Below are 22,273 nucleotides of genomic sequence, written 5' to 3' on the forward strand. Positions count from 1 at the left end.
GAAGTAGAGCAGTGAGGACTCGAACCAGCACCCACGTGGGATGCTGGCACTGCAGGCGGCAGCTTCACCTGCTACGCCACAGCGCCGGCTCTTCTGGCATATGTGTTTCAGGCATTTTTCTCTGTGAGACTCTGTATATTTTGCAGCGTGCTTTCCATTTCTAGTATTTTCCATATCAACAAATCTTTGATAGCACAAATGATTAAACTGAAAAGTGCTCTCTCAACAGGATGTAGGAGAAGAAACTGCAACGGGGACAGACTTGAGGCAGAGAACGAGAAAAGCGAATTTTTGCGGTGCTCAAGTGAAACCCTGGGCGGCGGACGCTGAGCCAGGAACCATCAGAACAGAAGTGAGAAGCCTGCTTCAGGATGAAGATGATGATGATGGTTGATGGTTCGGGGAATGACTCCCAGGATCCTGCCTTGGGAGCCTGGGCTTAGGGAAGCAGAAGGAGACTTCAGAGATGAACAACCTGAGCTCAGCGTGAGCAAGTTAGGACTCCTCCGGCCACAAGCAACAAAAAACCTGAACGACAGGGCTTTAAACAAGTGGGGGTTGATTTTCCCCACAAAACAGGAAAAGCTAGAGACAGGCGGCTCCAGAGATGATGTGGAATCCAACCATGACAAGAAGGTCCCAGGACTCCCCAGCTTTCTGCTCTAACGCCTTAAAATTGAGCAGTGTCTGAGGGGGCTGCTGCATCAACATATTGTTTGTTACCTTCCACCTGTAAGACTGTCCCGCAGGAGGTGATCAGAAGTCTTCTTGGGGCCGGTGCTGTGCCGTAGTGGGCTGAGCCTCTGCCTAGGGTGTTGGCATCCATATGGGTACCAGTTTGTGTCAGCTGCTCCTCTTTTTTTTTTTTTTGACAGGCAGAGTGGACAGTGAGAGAGAGAGACAGAAAGAAAGGTCTTCCTTTGCCGTTGGTTCACCCTCCAATGGCCGCCGCAGCCGGCGTGCTGCGGCCGGCACACCGCACTGATCCGATGGCAGGTGCCAGGTGCTTCTCCTGGTCTCCCATGGGGTGCAGGGCCCAAGCACTTGGGCCATCCTCCACTGCACTCCCGGGCCACAGCAGAGAGCTGGCCTGAAGAGGGGCAACTGGGACAGAATCCGGCGCCCTGACCGGGACTAGAACCCGGTGTGCCGGCACCGCTAGGTGGAGGATTACCAGCTGCTCCTCTTTTGATCCAGCTCTCTGCTATGGCCTGGGAAAGCAGTAGAAGATGGCCCAAGTGCTTGGGGCCCTGCACCCACACGGGAGACCCGGAAGAATCTCCTGGCTCCTGGCTTTGCATCAGTGCAGCTCTGGCTGTTGTGGCCATTTGGGGAGGGAAACAGCGGATGGAAGACCTTTCTGTCTTTCCCTCTCTGTGTTTGCAGTTCTAGCTCTCAAATAAATAAATAAAATTATTTAAAAAATAAGTCTCCTCTTTCTATTTCTTTGGCCAAAACCATATCTTACGTAAACCCAGATCAACCACTGGCCAAGCAGAGTGTCTTATCAATTGGGGGCTAGTAGAAGGGTGAGTTTGAGGTGTGTGTGAGACACCCAGAGGGGGCTATCCAACATGCTACCTTTCAAAGATGAGACACAGGACTTTGGAGAGAAAATCAGTACATAGGACACAGTATTTTTCTTAACATTAGAGACACCATGCATATTTACATAATGAATGGAGAGAGAGAATACAGAGGGAAAAGCTATGTTTAAGAAAGGACAGTGGGGCAGTGGCAAGAGTGAGGATGACAACTGTGAGTCTACACTATAGCCTATGGCTAGTGTGGGGAGGGCCTCTAGACTCAACAGATGGCCTGGAGCTGGAGGCTTGTAAAGCCACAAAAACAGTCCTTAAAGGGGAAGGACTCAGGACAAGGCTGAGTAGGAAAAGTCTAGAACGGCAGCAAGGAGCATGAAGAAGGCCACAGCACTTCCAGGAAATGAGCAAGCGCTCTGTCAGCTGACTGCAAACAGCTCAGCGTCCTGCGGTAGGGCCACGTTGGAGCTGGGCGAGGCTGCGGACACAGAGGGCTTGACGGTAACAGGACCCGGGTTGTAGGAAACACAGAGGTTGTCAGGAAGGGTTTGAGACGGCCGAGATGAGGAGGTGCAGATGGACAGGGAGCACGGCGGCCAAAGGTGCGTGGTCACCAAGACAGCCGGAACAACAGCAGCCACGCTGCGGCAGGACTCCAATGCATGGTCGACAGTCCTGCAGCCTTCTAGCACAGTTATAACTGGAACGTTTTTATAGGAGATATTTAAAGAGATGGACACAAATGGCTTTTAACCACTCACACTCATTAAAAAGAAAGTTCCAAATTTCTGGAAAATAATATATATGGGGCTAGCTACTGAACAGTCACGTTCCCAATATGGAGGGCTTTTCATTATTCCAAGGTCTAGCCTGGGACCTAAAAATACCTTTCTAACAGCTTTTCACTATCCATTCTATTAACATCCTTGAATCCACACTGAATGCCAGCAGCAGGCTAGTCCTTCTTAAACAAACAAACACACACACACACAAATAGGAGACCATCATGCCTTTAAGGAACATGTATTTTGAGTTCCAAGAACTTGAACTGAAAATGAATCCGATATGTCTGATGTGTCAGGAGTGTTTTTCAAGTGTTGATGTGCACGCAGATAACCTTGGGACCTTACTAAAATGCAGATTCTGATTCAGTGGATTGGATTCAGCGGAGCCTGAGCGTCTGCGTTCTAACAGGTCTCGGTTGTTGCTGCTGTGGCTGGCCCATGCCGAGATTCCACTGGTAGTACCAAAAAGCTAAAGCCTAGCAAAATAGATTCTTTGCTCCATCTTTTTTATTTCTAGTGCCCTACAGAGTCCTGAAAATTTTCCCTCTCTTTCTTGTTAACCCTCCTACCCAGTATCCATTTTTCTAACAATAATAACAACAACAACAATGCAGGAGGTAGGGCTGAGGGAGGAGGAGGTCGGAAAACCTCGCAGGGGGCTTGTTCGTTTAAGTAACTCTTAGCCGTCCACGTTGCTTCCATGAACATGTCAAACACCTATTCCGTGTGATTGAAAGCTTCTGTGGAACCTCGAATACTTCAAAGGGGGCACCTAAGTATTCAGTAAAAGAACAAGAGAGTAGGAACGCCAATTAATTCTAGTTATGCCATATGGCAGTACAGAACACTGGCCGGAACTTGAAAACTCAATTTCACTAGAGTCTTACTTATTCTGAATTTTAATCATGTCAGGATCAGCAAGCATATGCCTACCAACCTGCTCCATTTACACAAAATTCCAAAGCATAATCACACTGCACACTCAAAAATGATTGGTTTTCCCCCAGTGGACTTGAGATTTCTCTCCTACCAGATACTCCAAATAAAGTAGCTGCTGACAGCTCCTGTTCCATCTCCTTGTTAAACAAAATCTTCAAACAGTTCTTCTTTTAACAAATAGTATTTCTGGCTTCTCTACTGTTTTCTTCAGCGGCTCGCAATATTGCATGCGCGTAGCCCTGCCTGGCCCAGGATTCCACAACCCTGGGGCTAGTTCAGGGGCTGACCCTTCTGTCCCTGCGGACTCCCTTCCCTCCCCACTCTGCCACATCCTCCCCACGTCCGCGTCCCAGGATGGAGACGTCGTCAGCTTCGGCACATTCTCCATCTCCTGCCTTCTGAGAGCTCAGATACTTTCATCTCCTGCACATCTAATAATTTCAAGATAAGGACAGAAAAATCAGTTCTTGTTTTGTGAACTTTTGTCTCTAGTGCTTGAGAGACTGTCCTAATATCCCCTGAACATGTTTTAGTGATAACATTTACTGCACTAGGGCCAAAATGATTTTCTGCCACTTTCAATTCTAGTTCAATAAAAGAATAAGAGCTTTGTTTCTAACCTCTGTCATTTTTAATACCATAAAATGATTTAAAAAATGTAAAATTGAGTTCCATTTCCTACTGGACTACCAATCTCATATTAGCTTTCCTTTTATCAAATTTATGAGAAAAGTCAGAAATTGCCTTTCCTTTAAAAAAATCAAAATTTCAGGATCTCCTGGGTAGAATGTTTGAATTGAATTTCAGCTCTCAATAATTGCTGGCCTAGAAGTTCTAAAGAAGTATAAAAGTTAGATACTTCCTGTTATTTATGCCAGAAACAAAAAACTGGAGGAGTGTCCCTGAGGTCAGTAAAACACAAAAATAAGGTTATTCCTAGAAAACAATCATCCTAGAAAACCCCACAAATATGAACGCATTGTTGTATTTCCAAATTGAGGAAGTCTACGGTTTTGGGAAATGCAAAGTCAAGCCAATCATGTAGTTTTGGCAACATTATGAGTTGGTCCCCCTTTTCCATGGGTTCTGCACTTAAGGATTCAACCAATGACAGAGGAAAAACATTCAGAAGGGGGGGCACTGGGGCGCAAGTCAGTTAACCCTCCGCCTGCAATGCTCGCATCCCACATGGGAAATGGTTCTAGTCCCGGCTGCTCCTCTTCCGATCCAGCTCTCTGCTATGGCCTGGGAAAGCAGTAGAAGATGATCCAAGTGCTTGGGTCCCTACACCCATGTGGGAGACCCAGAAGAAACTCCTAGCTCCTGGCTTCAGATTGGTTCAGCTCCAGCCATTGACACCGCCTGGTGAGTGAACCAGCAGATGGAAGACCTTTCTCTCTGTCTCTCCCTCTCATTGCCTATAACTATACCTTTCAATAAGTAAAATATTTAAAAAAGAAAAGAAAAATATTCAGAAAAAAATGCATCCATATTGAACATGTTTAGGGTTTTTTCCTTGTCATTCCTTAATCAATATAATGTAACAAATATTTACATAGCCTGAACATTGTTTAGATATTATAAGTCACCAAGAGATGATTTAAAGTATATGAGATGATGTGTGTATGTTATATGCAAATGCTTACCATTTTATATAAGGAACTGGAACATCCAAAGAGTCTGGTATCCTCAAGGGGTCCCAGAACCCCTGAGGGATGATGTGTCATGGAAATTTTCAAATATGCATAGAAGTTAAGGTTGGTGCTGCGGCTCACTAGGCTAATCCTCCGCCTTGTGGCACCGGCACACTGGGTTCTAGTCCCGGTCAGGGCGCCGGATTCCGTCCCGGTTGCCCCTCTTCCAGGCCAGCTCTCTGCTGTGGCCAGGGAAGGCAGTGGAGGATGGCCCAAGTGCTTGGGCCCTGCACCCCATGGGAGACCAGAAGCACCTGGCTCCTGCCATAGGATCAGCGCAGTGCGCCAGCCGCAGCGCACCGGCTGCAGCAGCCATTGGAGGGTGAACCAACAGCAAAGGAAGACCTTTCTCTCTGTTTCTCTCTCTCACTGTCCACTCTGCCTGTCAAAAAATTAAAAAAAAAAAAAATGAAGAAGAAGTTACAAGAACACTCACCTGTACATACCCACACCTAAGATTCTAGGACTCACATGTTGTTCTATTTGCTTTATCACATACTTACCTACCCATCCATCCATTCATCCACCTTATTTTTTTGATACATTCCAAAATAAACCACACCCATTAGTATACTCCAACCCTAAACACTACAGTAAGCATGTAATTAACTAGGCTTCAATATTTGTTTAAGTTATCATAAACCAATAATTTTTGAAAGATGCTGCTTCGTTTTTTTAATGGCTTGGCTAAGTAAACTAAAGAATCAATTGTGAATTATAGATCCTAATATTTTATTAATTCTGTTCCTCTGAGTAATTTTTAAATGTTTGTTTTCCCATCAATACAAGAAAAAAGGCACTTGGAAGACATGGTAGAAGATATCAATTACCAAACAGTAAAAGGGGCTTTGTGGTTACAGCAGATTTCCTAAAGGAAAGTCACTCACTAATATAACTTGGGGAAACAGCTAATTGGAGACTAGAGGGGCATAAAGTTTTCTATAAATTATAATGAAAACCTCAACAAAGCTCACAAACTTAAGAGGGAGCTTGACCTTGAACATTTAAATCATAACACTTCTTACATCAGCCACATTGTACCTACGATAAAAACTAAGAGCCGGACTATCTACAACGGGGTCACTCCAAAGTAGTTGCTTCAGACTGGAACTTTCCTGGTTTGCCGTGCTGTGGTATCACAGGGTTATCAACTCCCTGGTAGCTGTCTGTCTAGAGGAAGAGCTGCCCCTTCCTTTAGGAGCAGTTTGTTCCCCTACACTGATTATTTTTTTTTTCTTGGAAGATTGGCCCTGGAAGGGGCCACCCTTTGAAGCCTCAAGAATCAAAGCTATTGCAAAGCACTGCTGAGAGTTTTGAAAGAAATATGAAGAAACTACATCAGACCAGGGCGCTAGACGAGAGCTTCCCCAACAGGTCAGCAGTTGGTCTGTAAAGTATTCCCATTGCCAAGGAGGCAGTGACATCTTGTGTAGATCGAAAACTACAGCCCTAGGATAGCTCATTTCCATTTTAAATGCACAGGAGTTACACATAGAAATCCAGCACTCGAGAAGTTCCTGTGGGATTGATTTTTCTCCCCTGTCTTCTCTGAGCCTTTTGCGGAGCGTGATAAGCGGACCGCGTTTCATTATCAACCCTGCTAGCACTGCACTTCGGGGAGACTGGATGAGGCTGCACAGTGGGAGACAAGAGCCAGCATTCGAGGAAGAAGCGATTCACATGGTGCCATGGTAAAATCCCCTGTTAGGCCCAATGCATTTTCAACAGGACCATGAAATAAAATAAATACCCAAGGAAATGAAGCTTCCTGCATCATTTTCCAAATAAGAAACAAAATCATAGCTACACCATAAAAGAAATCTAATAGAGGTTTCAAGGTTTGGTTGGTAATGTTTGCATTTTCGTAACATCTATAAAGCAAAATAAAAGAATTCCAAATAACATTCGGGGAGGCAATTTAAAACGGAAACATAAGATCATCATGAGGGGAATCTTCAAGTGACTCAATGTTGCAGAAATAACATCAGAACAAAGAGGCTGGCTGCTGACCGCTGACCCAGTGCTCTGGCATTTCCCTCCCTCCGCTCCAGTTTCACTGTAACCCAGAAAGAGGACACAGGGTGGGTCTGCATCAGAAACAAGAGAAAATATGCAAACCATAGAAAAACCACAGCCAGGAAGGCCCCAAGCCACAGGGTTCCTGGGAATCCACAAACAGATGAGTACAGGGAGGCATTTTTTTCATTGGCTTTCTGTAAGCAGAGAAAATAGCATAGCTCTGGGACAAAAAGACCCGCTCAGATCAAACGAGACTTAGAATCAAAGCCAAATCGAATGGTGGTAAAAGCGAAAACAGTGATTTCATACAAATGATCTTTCCATACAATGTCTGAATAACAAACGAAAAGATTCATGTGGTAAGGATTTTCTGAGACCAGGACAGATCCAAATTGAGTAAGATAATGAGAATGTGTACAAGTGATAATGATGGCAAAAACTCTATTAGGAGTAAAGCGAATTTCCGTGACCTAACTGTGTGGCGAAGGAGTAGTGCCAATCTGATTAAAGATAACTAATGGGTTGGTTAGTACAACCTGAAGAGTGCAATCTCAGTGATCAGCCAGCCTCCTGGGTCATGTTTCAAAATTCCTTTTCACTTTTCGTACTAGGAAGAATTAGACATGACCCAGTTTCACAAGTGATGTAAAATTCCTTTGAAAGGGCATTATCAGGGGCCAGCACTGTAGCATAGCAGGTTAAGCCACCGCATGCAGCACAGGCATCCCATGTGAGCACTGGTTCAAGACCTGGATGCTCCACTTCCGATCCAGCTCCCTGCTAATGTGCCTGAGGAAGCAATGGAAGATGGCTCAAGTGCTTGGGACCCTGCCCCCACTTGGGAGACCAGGAAGTAGTTTCTGGCTCCTGGCTTCGGACTGGCCCAGCTCCAGCCATCACAGCCATTTGAGGAGTAAAGCAGTGGATAGAAGACTATTCTCTCTGCCTCTCCCTCGCTGTAACTCTGCCTTTCAAATAAACAAATCTTAAAAAAAGACAAAAGTGCATCTTCAGAACAGACATTTACCCTATGTGTGACATGCCCACGTCCCATATCAGAGTGCCTGGCTCTGGCCCCTTCTCCCGCTTCCCACCACTGCAGACCCTGGGAGGCAATTATTTGAAGGGTGGCTCAAATAATTGGGTTCTTGCACCCACATGGCAGACCTGGATTGAGTTCTGGGCTCCTGTATCTGGCTCTAGCTCAGTTCCACTCGTTGAGGGCATTTGGTGAGTAGACCAATGGATGAAAGCTGTCTGTTTCTGTCAGATTGTCTGTTTCTCTCTTTCTCTCTCTGCCTCTCAAGTAAAAAACAGATGCATTTTTTTCTGACCATCAATCTAAAATCTTAAAGCTATAAAAATTAAAATATCATTAGCACATTTGTATTATTAAATATTTATTCTGAATCATGAAGGGCTAGGCTTATCATTACATAGAAAAACTAAGACAATTTTCTCTCTCTCTCTCTTTTTTTTTTTTTTGACAGGCAGAGTTAGACAGTGAGAGAGAGAGACAGAGAGAAAGGTCTTCCTTCCATTGGTTCACCCTCCAAATGGCTGCTACAGCCGGCGCGCTGCGCCAATCTGAAGCCAGGAGCCAGGTGCTTCCTCCTGGTCTCCCATGTGGGTGCAGGGCCCAAGCATTTGGGCCATTCTCCACTGCCTTTCTGGGCCACAGCAGAGAGCGGGACTGGAAGAGGAACAACCGGGACAAAACTGGCACCCCAACCAGGACTAGAACCCAGAGTGCCGGTGCCGCAGGTGGAGGATTAGCCTAAAAAAGTTGTTTAAAAGAAATTTATTAATTCAAGTGTTTCTTCAAAAAAATCTACCCATTAGCATAAAAATACTAACATATTATTATAATTCAGAGTTACATAAAATATTTATTTGGGGGGATCCCAAAGTGAGATGCTTCTGTCTACCACTACTACCGAAACAGCTGAGTGAAAAAAAAAAAAAAAAAAAAGGATCAAGCTAATCCTGGAACTTGCACCAAATCCTGGTACCCTTATAAGTGAAGGAATAAACGCAGTAATCATTAGTATAAAAGCAAAAGGAGAGCTACCTATTTCAAGGCTGCTCTGAAAGGAGACTGACCATGAGAGAATGCACACTTGTTTTCCAGGTCTTAAACCAGGGCTGGGGAACCTCTTACACCTGCCAAGGGCCATCTGGATATTAGTATCATCATTTGCAGGTCATACAAAATTATCAGCTTACAAAGCAGCCTGCTATAGATTTATTGAATTGCAAGTCTCACCTGCAATTCCCTCGGCAGGGCCAGACAAAATGATTTCAAGGCCTTCGACAGCCCTCAGGCTAGACATTCCACTCCCATCTTGAACGTCCAGCCAAGGCACCGACAGCAGATGACATCACATCAGCCTCAACTCCCCTGTAGAGCATTTAAAACTAGAGGAGCCTGCGGCTCACTAGGCTAATCCTCCGCCTTGCGGCGCCAGCACACCGGGTTCTAGTCCCGGTCAGGGCACCGGATTCTGTCCCGGTTGCCTCTCTTCCAGGCCAGCTCTCTCTGCTGTGGCCCGGGAGTGCAGTGGAGGATGGCCCAAGTCCTTGGGCCCTGTACCCCATGGGAGACCAGGAGAAGTACCTGGCTCCTGCCTTCTGATCAGCGCGGTGCGCCAGCTGCAGCACGCCAGCTGCGGCGGCCATTGGAGGGTGAACCAACGGCAAAGGAAGACCTTTCTCTCTGTCTCTCTCTCTCACTGTCTACTCTGCCTGTCAAAAAACAACAACAACAACTAGAGGAGCGCCGCCCCTCCTGCAGGAGAAGTAGCATTGCCTAAACTCTTGACTACAATCTACAATTGTGAAATCTCGGCTGGCACCTCGCCTCACTAGGCTAATCCTCTGCCTGCGGCGCCAGCACCCCGGGTCCTAGTCCCGGTTGGGGTGCTGGATTCTATCCCAGTTGATCCTCTTCCTGTCCAGCTCTCTGCTGTGGCCTGGAAGGGCAGTGGAGGATGGCCCAAGTGCTTGGGCCCTGCACCCGCATGGGAGACCAGGAGGAAGCATCTGGCTCCTGGCTTCAGATTAGCGCAGTGCGCCGGCTGTGGCGGCCACTTGGGGGGTGAACCAACGAAAGGAAGACCTTTCTCTCTGTCTCTCTCTTTCTCACTGTCTAACTCTGCCTGTCAAAAAAAAAAAAAAGAAAAAAAATTGTGAAATCTCAACATATATTCGCTGAATAACAATGAACTAGTTCAGAAATTTGCATATAAACTGATAGGTGGAGAGACAACCCTGATGTCCCTGCAGGTTTCTGTTTTCTTTCTTCCTTTAAGGATGGCAGACATGGAAAGGGTCTGAAAAAGGAAGAAGTGAATTATTCATCTTTAAGATATGGGCAAATTATTGCTATGACCTTCGAGCCTTTTCAGAGCCACTGAAACTGGAGTAAGACATACAAATACCTCCACTCTTTTTTTTTTTTTTTTTTTTTTTTTTTTTTTTTTTTTGATGTCCTGGCACTGAAACTCTAGAATAAGTAACAAAATTAAAGAGATGCTATGAGAGGCCGGCACTGCGGCTCACTAGGTTAATCCTCCACCTAGCAGCGCCAGCACACCGGGTTCTAGTCCCGGTCAGGGCACCAGATTCTGTCCCGGTTGCCCCTCTTCCAGGCCAGCTCTCTGCTGTGGCCCGGGAGTACAGTGGAGGATGGTCCAAGTGCTTGGGCCCTGCACCCCATGGGAGACCAGGAGAAGCACCTGGCTCCTGCCTTCTGATCAGCACGATGCACCGGCCGCAATGCGCTGGCTGCGGCGGCCATTGGAGGGTGAACCAACAGCAAAGGAAGACCTTTCTCTCTGTCTCTCTCTCTCACTGTCCACTCTGCCTGTCAAAAAAAAAAAAAAAAAAAAGAGAGAGATGCTATGAGTAAATCTCTGAACTTACTAATAACATATTACACTGATAACTGCCTTTCATTTGAATGCATTTGGGATTTTAAAATTTTTTATTTATTTATTTTTTATTTGAAAGGCGGGGTGGGGGGAGGGAGGGAGGGAGGGAGGGGTCTTCACCAAATGCCTACAATGCAGAACTGAACCAGGTCAAAGCCAGGAGTCCAGAACCTAGTTCAGGTATCCCACGTGGATGGCAGGAACCCAAGCACTTGAGCCATCATCTGCTACCTCCCAGGGTGTGCATTAGCAGGAAGCTGGCATCAGAAGCAGAGCTAGGACTTGAACCAGGTCAATCTGATATGGGGTGTGGGTGTCCCAAGTGACAGCTTAAACGCTGTGCCAAGTCCCTGCCTGCTTCTGTCATGGGTGGGGCGGTGGATTCTAAGCTCCACAGCCAACACTTAGGAAAAGTAAAACTCCATGATCAGTGATAATGATGTTTTCAGCATGCTCCTGTAAAACTCTCGCCCTCCGGAGTTTTGCCAGACTCGCTCCTTGTCTTTCCCTTGTGTAACACAAAGATAACAGATTTATATATTCTTAAGCTAAATCTTGTTTTAAAACTAAATCCATGTTAAGCTAAAAAGAAAACCCAAAATTCCTCCAAGAAAGTCAGCATTACTTTTATGAGATCTGTCCTCCTGTATCGTGTTTCAAGCAGGGCTCCACGCTAGCCACCCACAAGGAGAGACGTCCAAGACGGTCGCTCAGCCTGGAGTTTAAATGCCCTGGGTTTGTGGGTTTAGTGCCATAACCCTGTTCCACAGAGTGATTTCTTTATTTCTCTTCATTTCAATGTGCTATAAATCTCCCTGTCTGTTTTCGGAGCTCCTCTGGCATTATTAAGTTTCACAGAAGGAAACAGTACTCCAAGTGTGTTTCCATTGGCTCTGGCCTTCACTTCCAACAGGGAGCATAAATGACTTGCTGTCCCAAAAAGGGCCATCAAGAGAGAATTTATCCCTACCTCGATCATAAAAGTATTCTATTTTCTCTGTCCCTTCCCCCACTCTCAAGGTATCTTTGCTGCCGGACGGCCTCCGCTGGATCAACCGTTTAAGAAACCTGCCACCGGAGCCGGCGCCATGGCGCAGTGGGTTAACCCTCTGCCTGTGGCGCCAGCATACATGTGGGTGCCAGTTCTAGTCCAACTGCTCCTCTTCCAATCTAGCTCTCTGCTGTGACCTGGGAAAGCAGTAGAAGATGGCCCAAGTGCTTGGGCCCCTGCACCTACATGGGAGACCCAGAGGAATCTCCTGGCTCCTGGATTCGGATCGGCACAGCTCCAGCCATTGTGGCCATTTGGGAAGTGAACCAATGGAAGGAAGACCCCCCCCCCCACCTTACTCTCTCGCTCACTGTCTGTAACTCTACCTGTCAAATAAATAAATAAAATCTATCTATATATATATATATATTATATATATTATATGAATAGTGGATTTCCCAGATTATCCTGCTACAGATTTCTTACCTACTTTCCAAACAAGGGCCAGCACCGTGGCACAGCAGGTTAAAAACTGAGCCCGAGCCCACAGGGTTGGCTTCTCATATGGGCGCCAGTTTGGGACCCAGCCGCTCCACTTCTGATCCATTTCCCAGCTAATGTGCCTGGGAAGGCAGTGGAGGATGGCCTGGATGCCTGGGCTCCTGCACCCATGTAGGATATCTGGAGGAAGCTCCTGGTTCTTGGCTTCGGATTGGCTCAGCTCTGACTGTTGTGGCCATTTGGGGAGTGAACGAGCAGATGGAAGACCTCTATTTCTCTCTGTAAATCTTTCAAATAAATAAAGTAAATCTTAAAAAAAAAAATCAACTTAGAGTTTTAGATGGATTCCTACCTCTCAAAACTTAACACACCCTTATGATATAATTGCTTTAATGATTAAAGATAACACTTCCTAAATGACTTTTGATAATTCTTCTCCTGTCAACAGTTTATTTTTTTATTTATTTATTTATTTTTTGACAGGCAGAGTTAGACAGTGTGAGAGAGAGACAGAGAGAAAGGTCTTCCTTCCGTTGGTTCAGCCCCTGCAAAGGCCGCTGAGGCCGGCGCACCACACTGATCCGAAGCCAGGAGCCAAGTGCTTCTCCTGGTCTCCCATGCAGGTGCAGGGCCCAAGCACTTGGGCCATCCTCCACTGCACTCCCGGGCCACAGCAGAGAGCTGGACTGGAAGAGGAGCAACTGGGACAGGATCCGGTGCCCCGACTGGGACTAGAACCCAGGGTGCCGGCACCGCAGCGGAGGATTAGCCTAGTGAGCCACAGCGCTGGCCTCCAGTTAGCAGTTTACAACACAGTTAACTCTCAAGTTCGATGACTTCCAAATTTCTTTTCCTACCCAGCTTTTTGGGGGAGATACAACCAACACACAGCACAGGGAAATATGGTTGGCGTCTTGCAAGCTTTTGGTACTTTCAAACTCATTTGGATCAGTATACAGAGTGCATAATGAGTCGACCGAAGCAGGCGGCTGAAGAGGAGGATTCAACCCCACAAGGGCCACGTTAACAGAATGATGATTGAATGGGTGGACGCAAAGCAATTTCAAACAGTTTGCCAAAGGAAAGCCTCATTTTTCCTTTTTGTTTTTTGCACAGTATCTTCTTTCTGACTCTTCATTTCCTCAGCGATCTGATAATCATGAAATTCTAAATACAGTGTCATCTTTCTTGCAACAATGCAATGAGCAGGAAGCTCCCGCCAGCAATGCAGGGGTTTCCCGAAGCTGCTGCTGCTTACTTCCTGAGTGCCGACCCCAGGACCCACACAGAAGGTTCTTTGAGCACAAGGAAGCCTCTCCACCCCACAGCAAGCACAGCTTCTGTGTGTGCGCTGGTGTGTGCATGCTTGTGAAAGCAGGTCCAGGAAGTCATGTGCAGCTGACCATAATGAGTTAACCATCATTTATCTTTTATTTATCGATATAAGGTGGAAATTTAGATTTTTCCCAATGTTGTAGTACAAATATAGGAAAGAGGAATTCCTCCTCATGAATATCTGTCTATGCAGAAGCAGTGAGATTGTTTTTGCATCCTTCTCACGGATTTAGACCAATAGAGCCACTGTACACACACTCACGCACACACACACATTTTCTCTACAATATAATTTAAAATAATCCCACCTTTATTCTTCATGCTATCCTTACAGAAATCCATAACATGAAGGCAAACTTGTGCAAATGAAAAATTCTATGGGTTACAAATTAAGCCACCAGGTACAAAACTAAGCCTAAATGTATCTACTAATGAAGTTAACATTACACAGAAGTTTGCTCTCAAAATCCCTTTAGCCTATCAAAAATTATAGATATTCCCACTTTTGCAAAAAAGCTCCCATCTTCTGCATTGTTTGCTTCAATTATTCAGGGCAACCCAGGCTGATAATTACACAGTCCCCAGTTGCTGAGTAAAAGTGATGCTTAATTAGCCAGCAGGAAAGATCGATTAAGATCCAGCAGGGCGTCTCGTGAGGGTCTCTCATTCCTGGAGGGAATGGATTCTGCCTGTGCCCTTCCAAAGGATAAAATTCTCTGCTTCTAAGGCATTTCCATAAGGCTTTTAAAGTAGATGCAAAGAACAGTCAGCCACGCAAGTTCAATTCCAACCACAATCCTGTAGTTGCTCTTCTTTAAGTCCTCAGCTGAATTATCCTGAATCACACTGCACCAGGATGAAAAGGCTCACGCAGCACCTACTTATCCCCGAACTCTTGCTCAATTGCCACGTTTTAAGCAAGAGGTGGTAAAGAAATACCCTGTAAAGGAAACTTGCGATTTCTTCTCTCCCTGGGCAAGTATATATCACATTCTAAAAAGCACAAATTAGGTCAGGGCCTTATACACAAAAAACTTAATGAGCATGATATTCCAACCCAGTCCAGTACTAAAATGTTCCAATATGGTCAAAGAATCAATTGGTAAGTCTAGGAGGTCTTATGTTAGGGAAAGAGATGTGGAAGTAAAATCAGCACCAAAGAATCATAATGAAAAAGATCTCATACTACCTAACACCATCCCATGAGTAATTTGGACAAGCACAGTGCCTAGCTTTCACCATTCTTTTTCTTAAATATAAAATCATCCAATAAAAGCCAACATAAAACTTCAAAGCTAAAAGCAGAATAATTAATTTAAGGTGACGATTATCAAAACATTTTTACTTTTGTAAACTAACTATGCTTGCCTGCCTCCAATTCAGTAAATATTAGTTAAATTTCTACCAGGTATAAAGAATCAAGGTAGGCATGCCTCACCTTGATGATTCACAGGGTACTGAGTATACACAGTGGTAAAGCTTAAGGGGGATGAGGAGAGTAGCCAGTTTATACAAACCTAGTTCTGATTTGCTGGAAGCCCCGTAGGATATGGTCTCTGTGGTCCCTCGCCACAGCACTGAGGTTCTCATTCCGCAAACCTTCTGCCAGGAAATCTTCAGTATCTAAAAGAAAAGCAAAGTTGGTCAACAGAAAAGAAGAGGTAGTAAGGGCAAAAGAGGAAAATCCAAAGGAGTAAGAAACTGATACTAGGGGCTGGCACTGTGGTGCAGTGGACTAAGTAAGCCCTGGCCTGAAGCACCTGTATCCCATATGGGCTCTGGTTTGAGTCCTGATTGTTCCAGCTCCCTGCTAATGCGCCTGGGAAAGCAGCGGAGGATGGCCCAAGTTCCTGGGTCTCTGCACCCACGTGGGAGACCTGGAAAAAGCATCCTGTCCTAGCCCCAGATATTGTGGCCATTTGGTGAATGAAACAGCAGATGGAAGATCTCTCTCCCTCTGTGTCTCTCCTTCTGTCTCTCTGCAACTCTGCCTTCCAAATAAATAAATAAATCTTAAAAAATAAAAAAGAAATGGATATTGTTCTCTTTAAAAACTATAGTTGCACGGCCGGCGCCGCGGCTCACTAGGCTAATCCTCCGCCTAGCGGCGCCGGCACACCGGGTTCTAGTCCCGGTCGGGGCGCCGGATTCTGTCCCGGTTGTCCCTCTTCCAGGCCAGCCCTCTGCTGTGGCCAGGGAGTGCAGTGGAGGATGGCCCAGGTGCTTGGGCCCTGCACCCCATGGGAGACCAGGAAAAGCACCTGGCTCCTGGCTCCTGCCATTGGATCAGCGCGGTTCGCCGGCCGCATCGCACCGGCCGTGGCGGCCATTGGAGGGTGAACCAACGGCAAAGGAAGACCTTTCTCTCTGTCTGTCTCTCACTGTCCACTCTGCCTGTCAAAAAAAAAAAAATTAAAAATAAATTAAAAAAACTATAGTTGCACAAAAATATAAATGTATTTAATGCCACAGAATTGAACACTTTTTTTTTTTTTTGACAGAGTGGACAGTGAGAGAGAAAGACAGAAAGGTCTTCCTGTTCCGTTGGTTCACCTCCCAATGGCCGCTGTGCGGCCGGCGCACCGCGCTGATCCAAAGCCAGGAGCCAGGTGCTTCTCCTGGTCTCCCACGCGGGTGCAGGGCCCAAGGACTTGGGCCATTCTCCACTGCACTCCCTGGCCACAGCAGAGAGCTGGACTGGAAGAGGAGCAACCGGGACAGAATCCGGCGCCCCGACCGGGATTAGAACCTGGTGTGCCGGCGCCGCTAGGCGGAGGATTAGCCTAGTGAGCCGCGGCGCCAGCCCAGAAGTGTACACTTAATAGTTAAGATGGTGAATTTTATATTATGTAGATTTTATCAGAATAAAAGAATAACTAAACTATATATCTACCAGTGACATGTTCTAATAACCCAAGACCTTCTGAATTTAGAAAGCTATGCATGTCATAACCATAAGAAATAACCATTTTTTAAACCATTCTAAAGAAAAATTTACATATTAATTATCACTGATAGCAGAAGATACACTGTCAACCTCATGGACACATAAATATTACAAATAAGCTACAGAAGGTCACAGGCCAATAGAAGCCAGAAAGAAATACCAATAAATAGAGCTGGAATAAGAAACAGAGCTGAATGCAAACTCAAGAACAAAAAGGGCAGGCATTCAAAGAAGCAGCATTAATTAGCAGATACATCATCAATGAAAATGACAATGCAGCCAAGTGAAGGAACTCAGATGGAAAAGAAAAATGTGTCCAAGATAAGGAAACTGCAATTAATGTGAACATACTTTATAAAATAGAGACATGATGGAAATACATAGCACAAAACAAATCATCTGCTGAAGGAAGAAACTGAGGGTTCTACCAATTTTCAAAGACAAAAGTACACTGAAGATAATTACGACTGCCAGAAATACTAGCTGCACACTTTATTCTGCATAAAAGGTTTACCATCATCATATAAATAACATGGTTAAAATGTTCCACCTACAAAAATTCTACTTGTAAGTAAAACTGTATCAATACATACTATCAAGACAATGTTATAAATTTAAAGAGTTGGGCTACACAGCACTCCTGAAAAAACTGCTTTCCATTCACACCATTTAACAAACCAAAAAATAAAAATCCTAGATAGCCATTACTAGGACTTTTGATGGTGCACAAAGTACTGGATGTTGAAATTTTCAAAAGGGACCACCATCAACATCCAAACTCTGCATCTAGAGCATAACTCCTTTACTGAGTTCCTCCAGGGTCCTTTGACTTCTAAAGAATGAGGAAATGGGAAGCTGAACTAAAAAGCAAAAAATAAATGGCTTTCAAGATTCAACTAATGTAATACATCACATTCATTGATAAAGGGCAAAACCACATTCTCATCTTAATAGATACAGAAAAAGCACTTAATAAAATTCAACAATGCTTCATGATTAAAAATAAAAAACAAACACCCAGCAAACTAGGAATAGAAGAAAGTTTTCTCAGACTAATGGAAAGCATTTACAAAAATCCCACAATATCATCATATTTACAGGTGAAAGATTGTGCATCCCTCTTATTCCTAAGATCAGAAACAAGACAAGGATCCTGCCTTTAGTACCAATTAGTGATGCTAGCCAAGGCAATTAGGAAAGAAAATGAAATTTAAAAGCATCCAGATTAGAAAGGTAAAACAAACTATTTGCAGACGACATGATATTTTATATGGAAAACCCTGGGGAATCCACTAAAAAACTGCTAGAACTAAAAATAAAAAGAACTCAGCAAGTTTGCAGGCCAGAAGATCCATGCACAAAAATCAACTGTTATTTCTATGTAACAAAAAGCAAAGCTTTTAAAATTCCATTTAAGATAGCATTAAAAAGGATTTAAGAGCCTAAAAATAAATTAAACAAAAGAACAAAACTTAAACATTGAAAATGACAGAACATTGGTGAAAGAAATTAATGACAATCTAAATAAATAGATATCCTATGTTCATGGATCAGAAGACCTAATACTGTAAAGATGGTAATATTACCCAAATTTATCTAAAGATTCAATGCAATTCCTATCAAAATCCCAGCTGGTTTGGTTTGCACAATCTGACAAGGTGAGGCTAAAATTCATTTTTAAATTTGAGTAGCCAGAATACCCAAAATTTTTGAAACAGACCAAATTTGCACATTTTCTGATTTCAAACTTTACTACAAAGTTATGGCAATTAGATAATATGGAGGGGCTGGCAATGTGGTGTAGTAGCTTAAGCCTCCACCTGCCATGACAACATCCCATATGGGCACAGGTTCATGTCCTGGCTGCTCCACTTCTGATCCAGCTCTGCTAATGGCCTGGGAAAGCAGTGGAGTGGGATACCTGAATGAAGCTCCTGGCTCCTGGCTTTGGATTGGCCCAGCTCCAGCACTTGTGATCATTTGGGGAGTAAACCCGTGGATGGAAGACCTCTCTCTCTCTGCCTCTGTAACTCTGTCTCGCAAATAAATAAATAAATCTTAAAAAAATTGAATAGGCATCAAGATGAACATATGACAAAAGGAAAAAAAAAATGAGCATCTTAAAATAAACCTTCACGGCCAGCCCCGTGGCTCACTAGGCTAATCCTTCACCTGTGGCACCAGCACTCCAGGTTCTAGTCCCGGTTGCTCCTCTTCCAGTCCAGCCCTCTGCTATAGCCCAGGAAGGCAGTGGAGGATGGCCCAAGTGCTTGGGCCCTGCACCCGCATGGGAGACCAGGAGGAAGCACCTGGCTCCTGGCTTCGGATCAGCACAGCACACCAGCCATAGCAGCCATTTGGGAGGTGAACCAATGGAAGGAAGACTTTTCTCTCTGTCTTTCTCTCTCACTGTCTAACTCTGCCTGTCAAAAATAAATAATAAATAAACCTTCACATCTATGGTCAATTTTTGGCAAGTATGCCAAGACAACTCAACAAGGAACAGTTTCCCTCAACAAATAAATAAGTTGAACTCTGACCTTATACCATATACAAAAATGGGAAGCGAAGGCAGTTGGCCAAGCAGATAAGATACAAGTTAGCATGGCTGCATCCTGTATCAGAATGCCCGGGTTTGATTTCTAGCTCTAATTCCTGGCTATAGCTTCCTGCTAATGCAGATCTTGGGAGGCAGTGGTGATGGCTTAAATGACTGGTTCCTGTCACCCATGTGGGAGACCTGGATTAGGAATCCAGCTCCTGGCTTTGGTATTCCTGCCATTGCAGGAATTTAGGGAATGAACCAATAGATGGAAGTGTGTGTGCTTGTGTGCTTTCTCCCTCTCTGCTTCTCAAATTTTTATAGCTTTTAAAAAAATTAACTCAAAATGGATCAAATATCTAATAAAAGAGCTAAAGCTACAAAACTCTTAGAAGCAAGCATAATCTTTGCGACTCTCAATTATGCAATGGTTTCTTAGTTATGGTACTAAAAGAACAAGAAATGAAAGATTAAAAAAAAAAAAACACACACAGGTAATTTGGACCTGATTCAAATGAAAGACTATTGTGCTTCAAGGAATGTCATCAAGAAAGTAAAAAGATAGCCCATGGAGTAAGACAAAATTTTTGGAAATCATAAAGCTGATAACAGATTCGTATGTAGAATATATAAAGAAATCTTATTGTTCAGTAATGAAAAGACCCATACAAATTTTAAGTGAGCAAAAGAACTGAATAGACATTGTTCCAAAGAAGATGTATAAGTGGCCAACAAGCAGGTGAAAATACGCTCCGTATCACTATCAGGGAAAGGTACATCGACACCACGTGAGGTATCACGTCACATCCCGCAGGATGGCTGCAATCAAAACGCTGGAAAATGAACATGCAGAGTATGCAGAGGAACTGGAACCCTCATACACTGATGATGGGAATGTCAAATGGTGCAGCCACTTTGAAAAAGAGTCTTAAGTGACTGAATGGAGTGATAGCACACAAGCACGATCCAACAATTCCACTACTGGTTATATCTCCAAGAGAAGTAAAAACAGGTGCTCAAAAAAATAAAAAGTACACAAATGTTCACAGCATATTATTCTTTTTAAAAGATTTAATTATTGGCCGGCGCCGCGGCTCACTAGGCTAATCCTCCGCCTAGCGGCGCCGGCACACCGGGTTCTAGTCCTGGTTGGGGCGCCGGATTCTGTCCCGGTTGCCCCTCTTCCAGGCCAGCTCTCTGCTGTGGCCCGGGAGTGCAGTGGAGGATGGCCCAGGTGCTTGGGCCCTGCACCCCATGGGAGACCAGGAAAAGCACCTGGCTCCTGGTTCCTGCCATCGGATCAGCATCAGCGCGGTGCGCCGGCCGCAGCGTGCCGGCTGCGGCGGCCATTGGAGGGTGAACCAACGGCAAAAGGAAGACTGTTCTCTCTGTCTCTCTCTCTCACTGTCCACTCTGCCTGTCAAAAAAAAAAAAAAAAAAAAGATTTAATTATTTACTTGAAAGGCAGAGTTCAGAGAGAGAGGGAGAGGGAGAGATCTTCCATTTGCGGGTTCATTCCCCGAATGGCTGGAACAGCTGGGACGGTCCACACAGAAGCCAGGAGCTGGAACTCCATCTGGGTCTCCCACACGGGTGTCAGGACCCAAGCACTTGGGTCATCATCTGCTGCTTTCCCAGGCCATTAGCGGGGAGCTGGATCAGAAGTGGAGCAGCTAAGACTTGTACCAGTGCCCATATGGGATGCCAACGCTGCAGGCATTAGCTTAATCCACTATGCCACAGTGCTGGCCTCAGATTTTATGACTACAATCAAATAAAACCAGAACTTAATACTAAAAACAGTCAACAGGGATCAACATTGTAGCACAGCAGGTTAAGCCACCACCTGAAACACAGGCATTCCATACGGGCGCTGGTTCAAGTCCTGCTGCTCCACGTCTGACCCAGCTCCCTGCTAATGTGTCTGAGAAAGCAGCAAAGATTGGCCCAAGTAATTGGAGCCCTCCCACCCATGGGGGAGACCCAGAAGAAGCTGCTGGGCCCAGAGCAGCCCAGGTGTTGGGGCCATTCAGGGAGTGAACCAGTAGATGGAAGATCTCTCTCTCTCTCTTCCTCTCTGTAACTCTGCCTTTCAAATAAATGAATCAATCATTATTTTAAAAAGAATAAACAAATCCCTCCATTTGAACTTTGAAAACATACACAGCAGCTACTTGCATCATGGGTCCAAGAGAAACTCAAAAATTCTAATCACTTCCTTTGTAGAAAATAATCTACACAAAATATTACAAGACATGTGGCCAGCATTGTACAGTGAGAAGTTCACATTTAAATCTTTCCATGTTAAACATGAAAGAACAAAAATAAATGCAACAACTACTGAACTTGAGAAATCAGAAGAGGGCAGTAGAAGGAGCCCCTGGAAAAGAGGAAGACGCAAACAATAAAGATGAAAGCGGAAATGAGTGAATCAGAGCAGTGGTTTCCCCACAGTGCTCTCTGGAGGCACAAGCCCCTGGCCAGGAAGGAGGAGAGTGGAAGGCGGAGGGAGGGGCCCTGGGAAGCTCCCTCCCTCCCCAGCCTCTCCCCTGCTTTAGTTACAGGCGCCTGACTTTCCTCCACTTTGTACAGGGATTTCACACAAGATCTTACATTTAAGAGTTCCATTGGCTTTTGGTTTTTACCACTAACTTCAAAACTAGGGGGAAAATGATAAATGCTAAAATAAGTGTAAGAGCCAGGATTTTTCAGAGGTGAGGGGGGAGACCCAATAAATTGATAAACCATTAGCAAATATAATCAAGGAAAAAGAAGACAAAGCACAATCGTACAAAAATAGGCAGAATAAAAGGGAGCACTAGTAGAAAAACAAAAAGACAATGAAATATGTGATTTTAATTTTCTGATTGTAATTTGAGTTCTGTGATGGTGGGTAAAGCTGCCGCCTGCATTGCCAGCATCCCATATGGGCACCAGTTTGAACCCTGGCTGCTCCACTTCCAATCCAGCTCTCTCCTATGGCTTGGGAAAGCAGTAGAAGATGGCCCAGGTACTTGGGTCTCTGCACCTGAGTGGGAGACCTGGAA

The 22,273-nt window shown here is 44.8% G+C and overlaps 1 protein-coding gene across 7 annotated transcripts in view; it reads right to left on the minus strand.

Moving 5' to 3' along the window:
- The window catches only part of SKAP1 (src kinase associated phosphoprotein 1), a 304,258-nt gene that overhangs the window by 254,773 nt on the left and 27,212 nt on the right, over window positions 1-22,273 (minus strand). For all 7 annotated transcript variants that reach the window (XM_008271352.5, XM_070060822.2, XM_089318110.1 and 4 more), the window contains exon 2: window positions 15,255-15,360. In XM_008271352.5, the coding sequence (XP_008269574.2) occupies window positions 15,255-15,360 (106 nt within the window). The remainder of the gene's footprint in view (window positions 1-15,254; window positions 15,361-22,273) is intronic.

This window comes from Oryctolagus cuniculus, chromosome 17 (genome assembly GCF_051225735.1).
Source record: "Oryctolagus cuniculus isolate XC-2025 breed Fujian yellow rabbit chromosome 17, ASM5122573v1, whole genome shotgun sequence".
Classification (NCBI taxonomy): Eukaryota; Metazoa; Chordata; class Mammalia; order Lagomorpha; family Leporidae; genus Oryctolagus; species Oryctolagus cuniculus.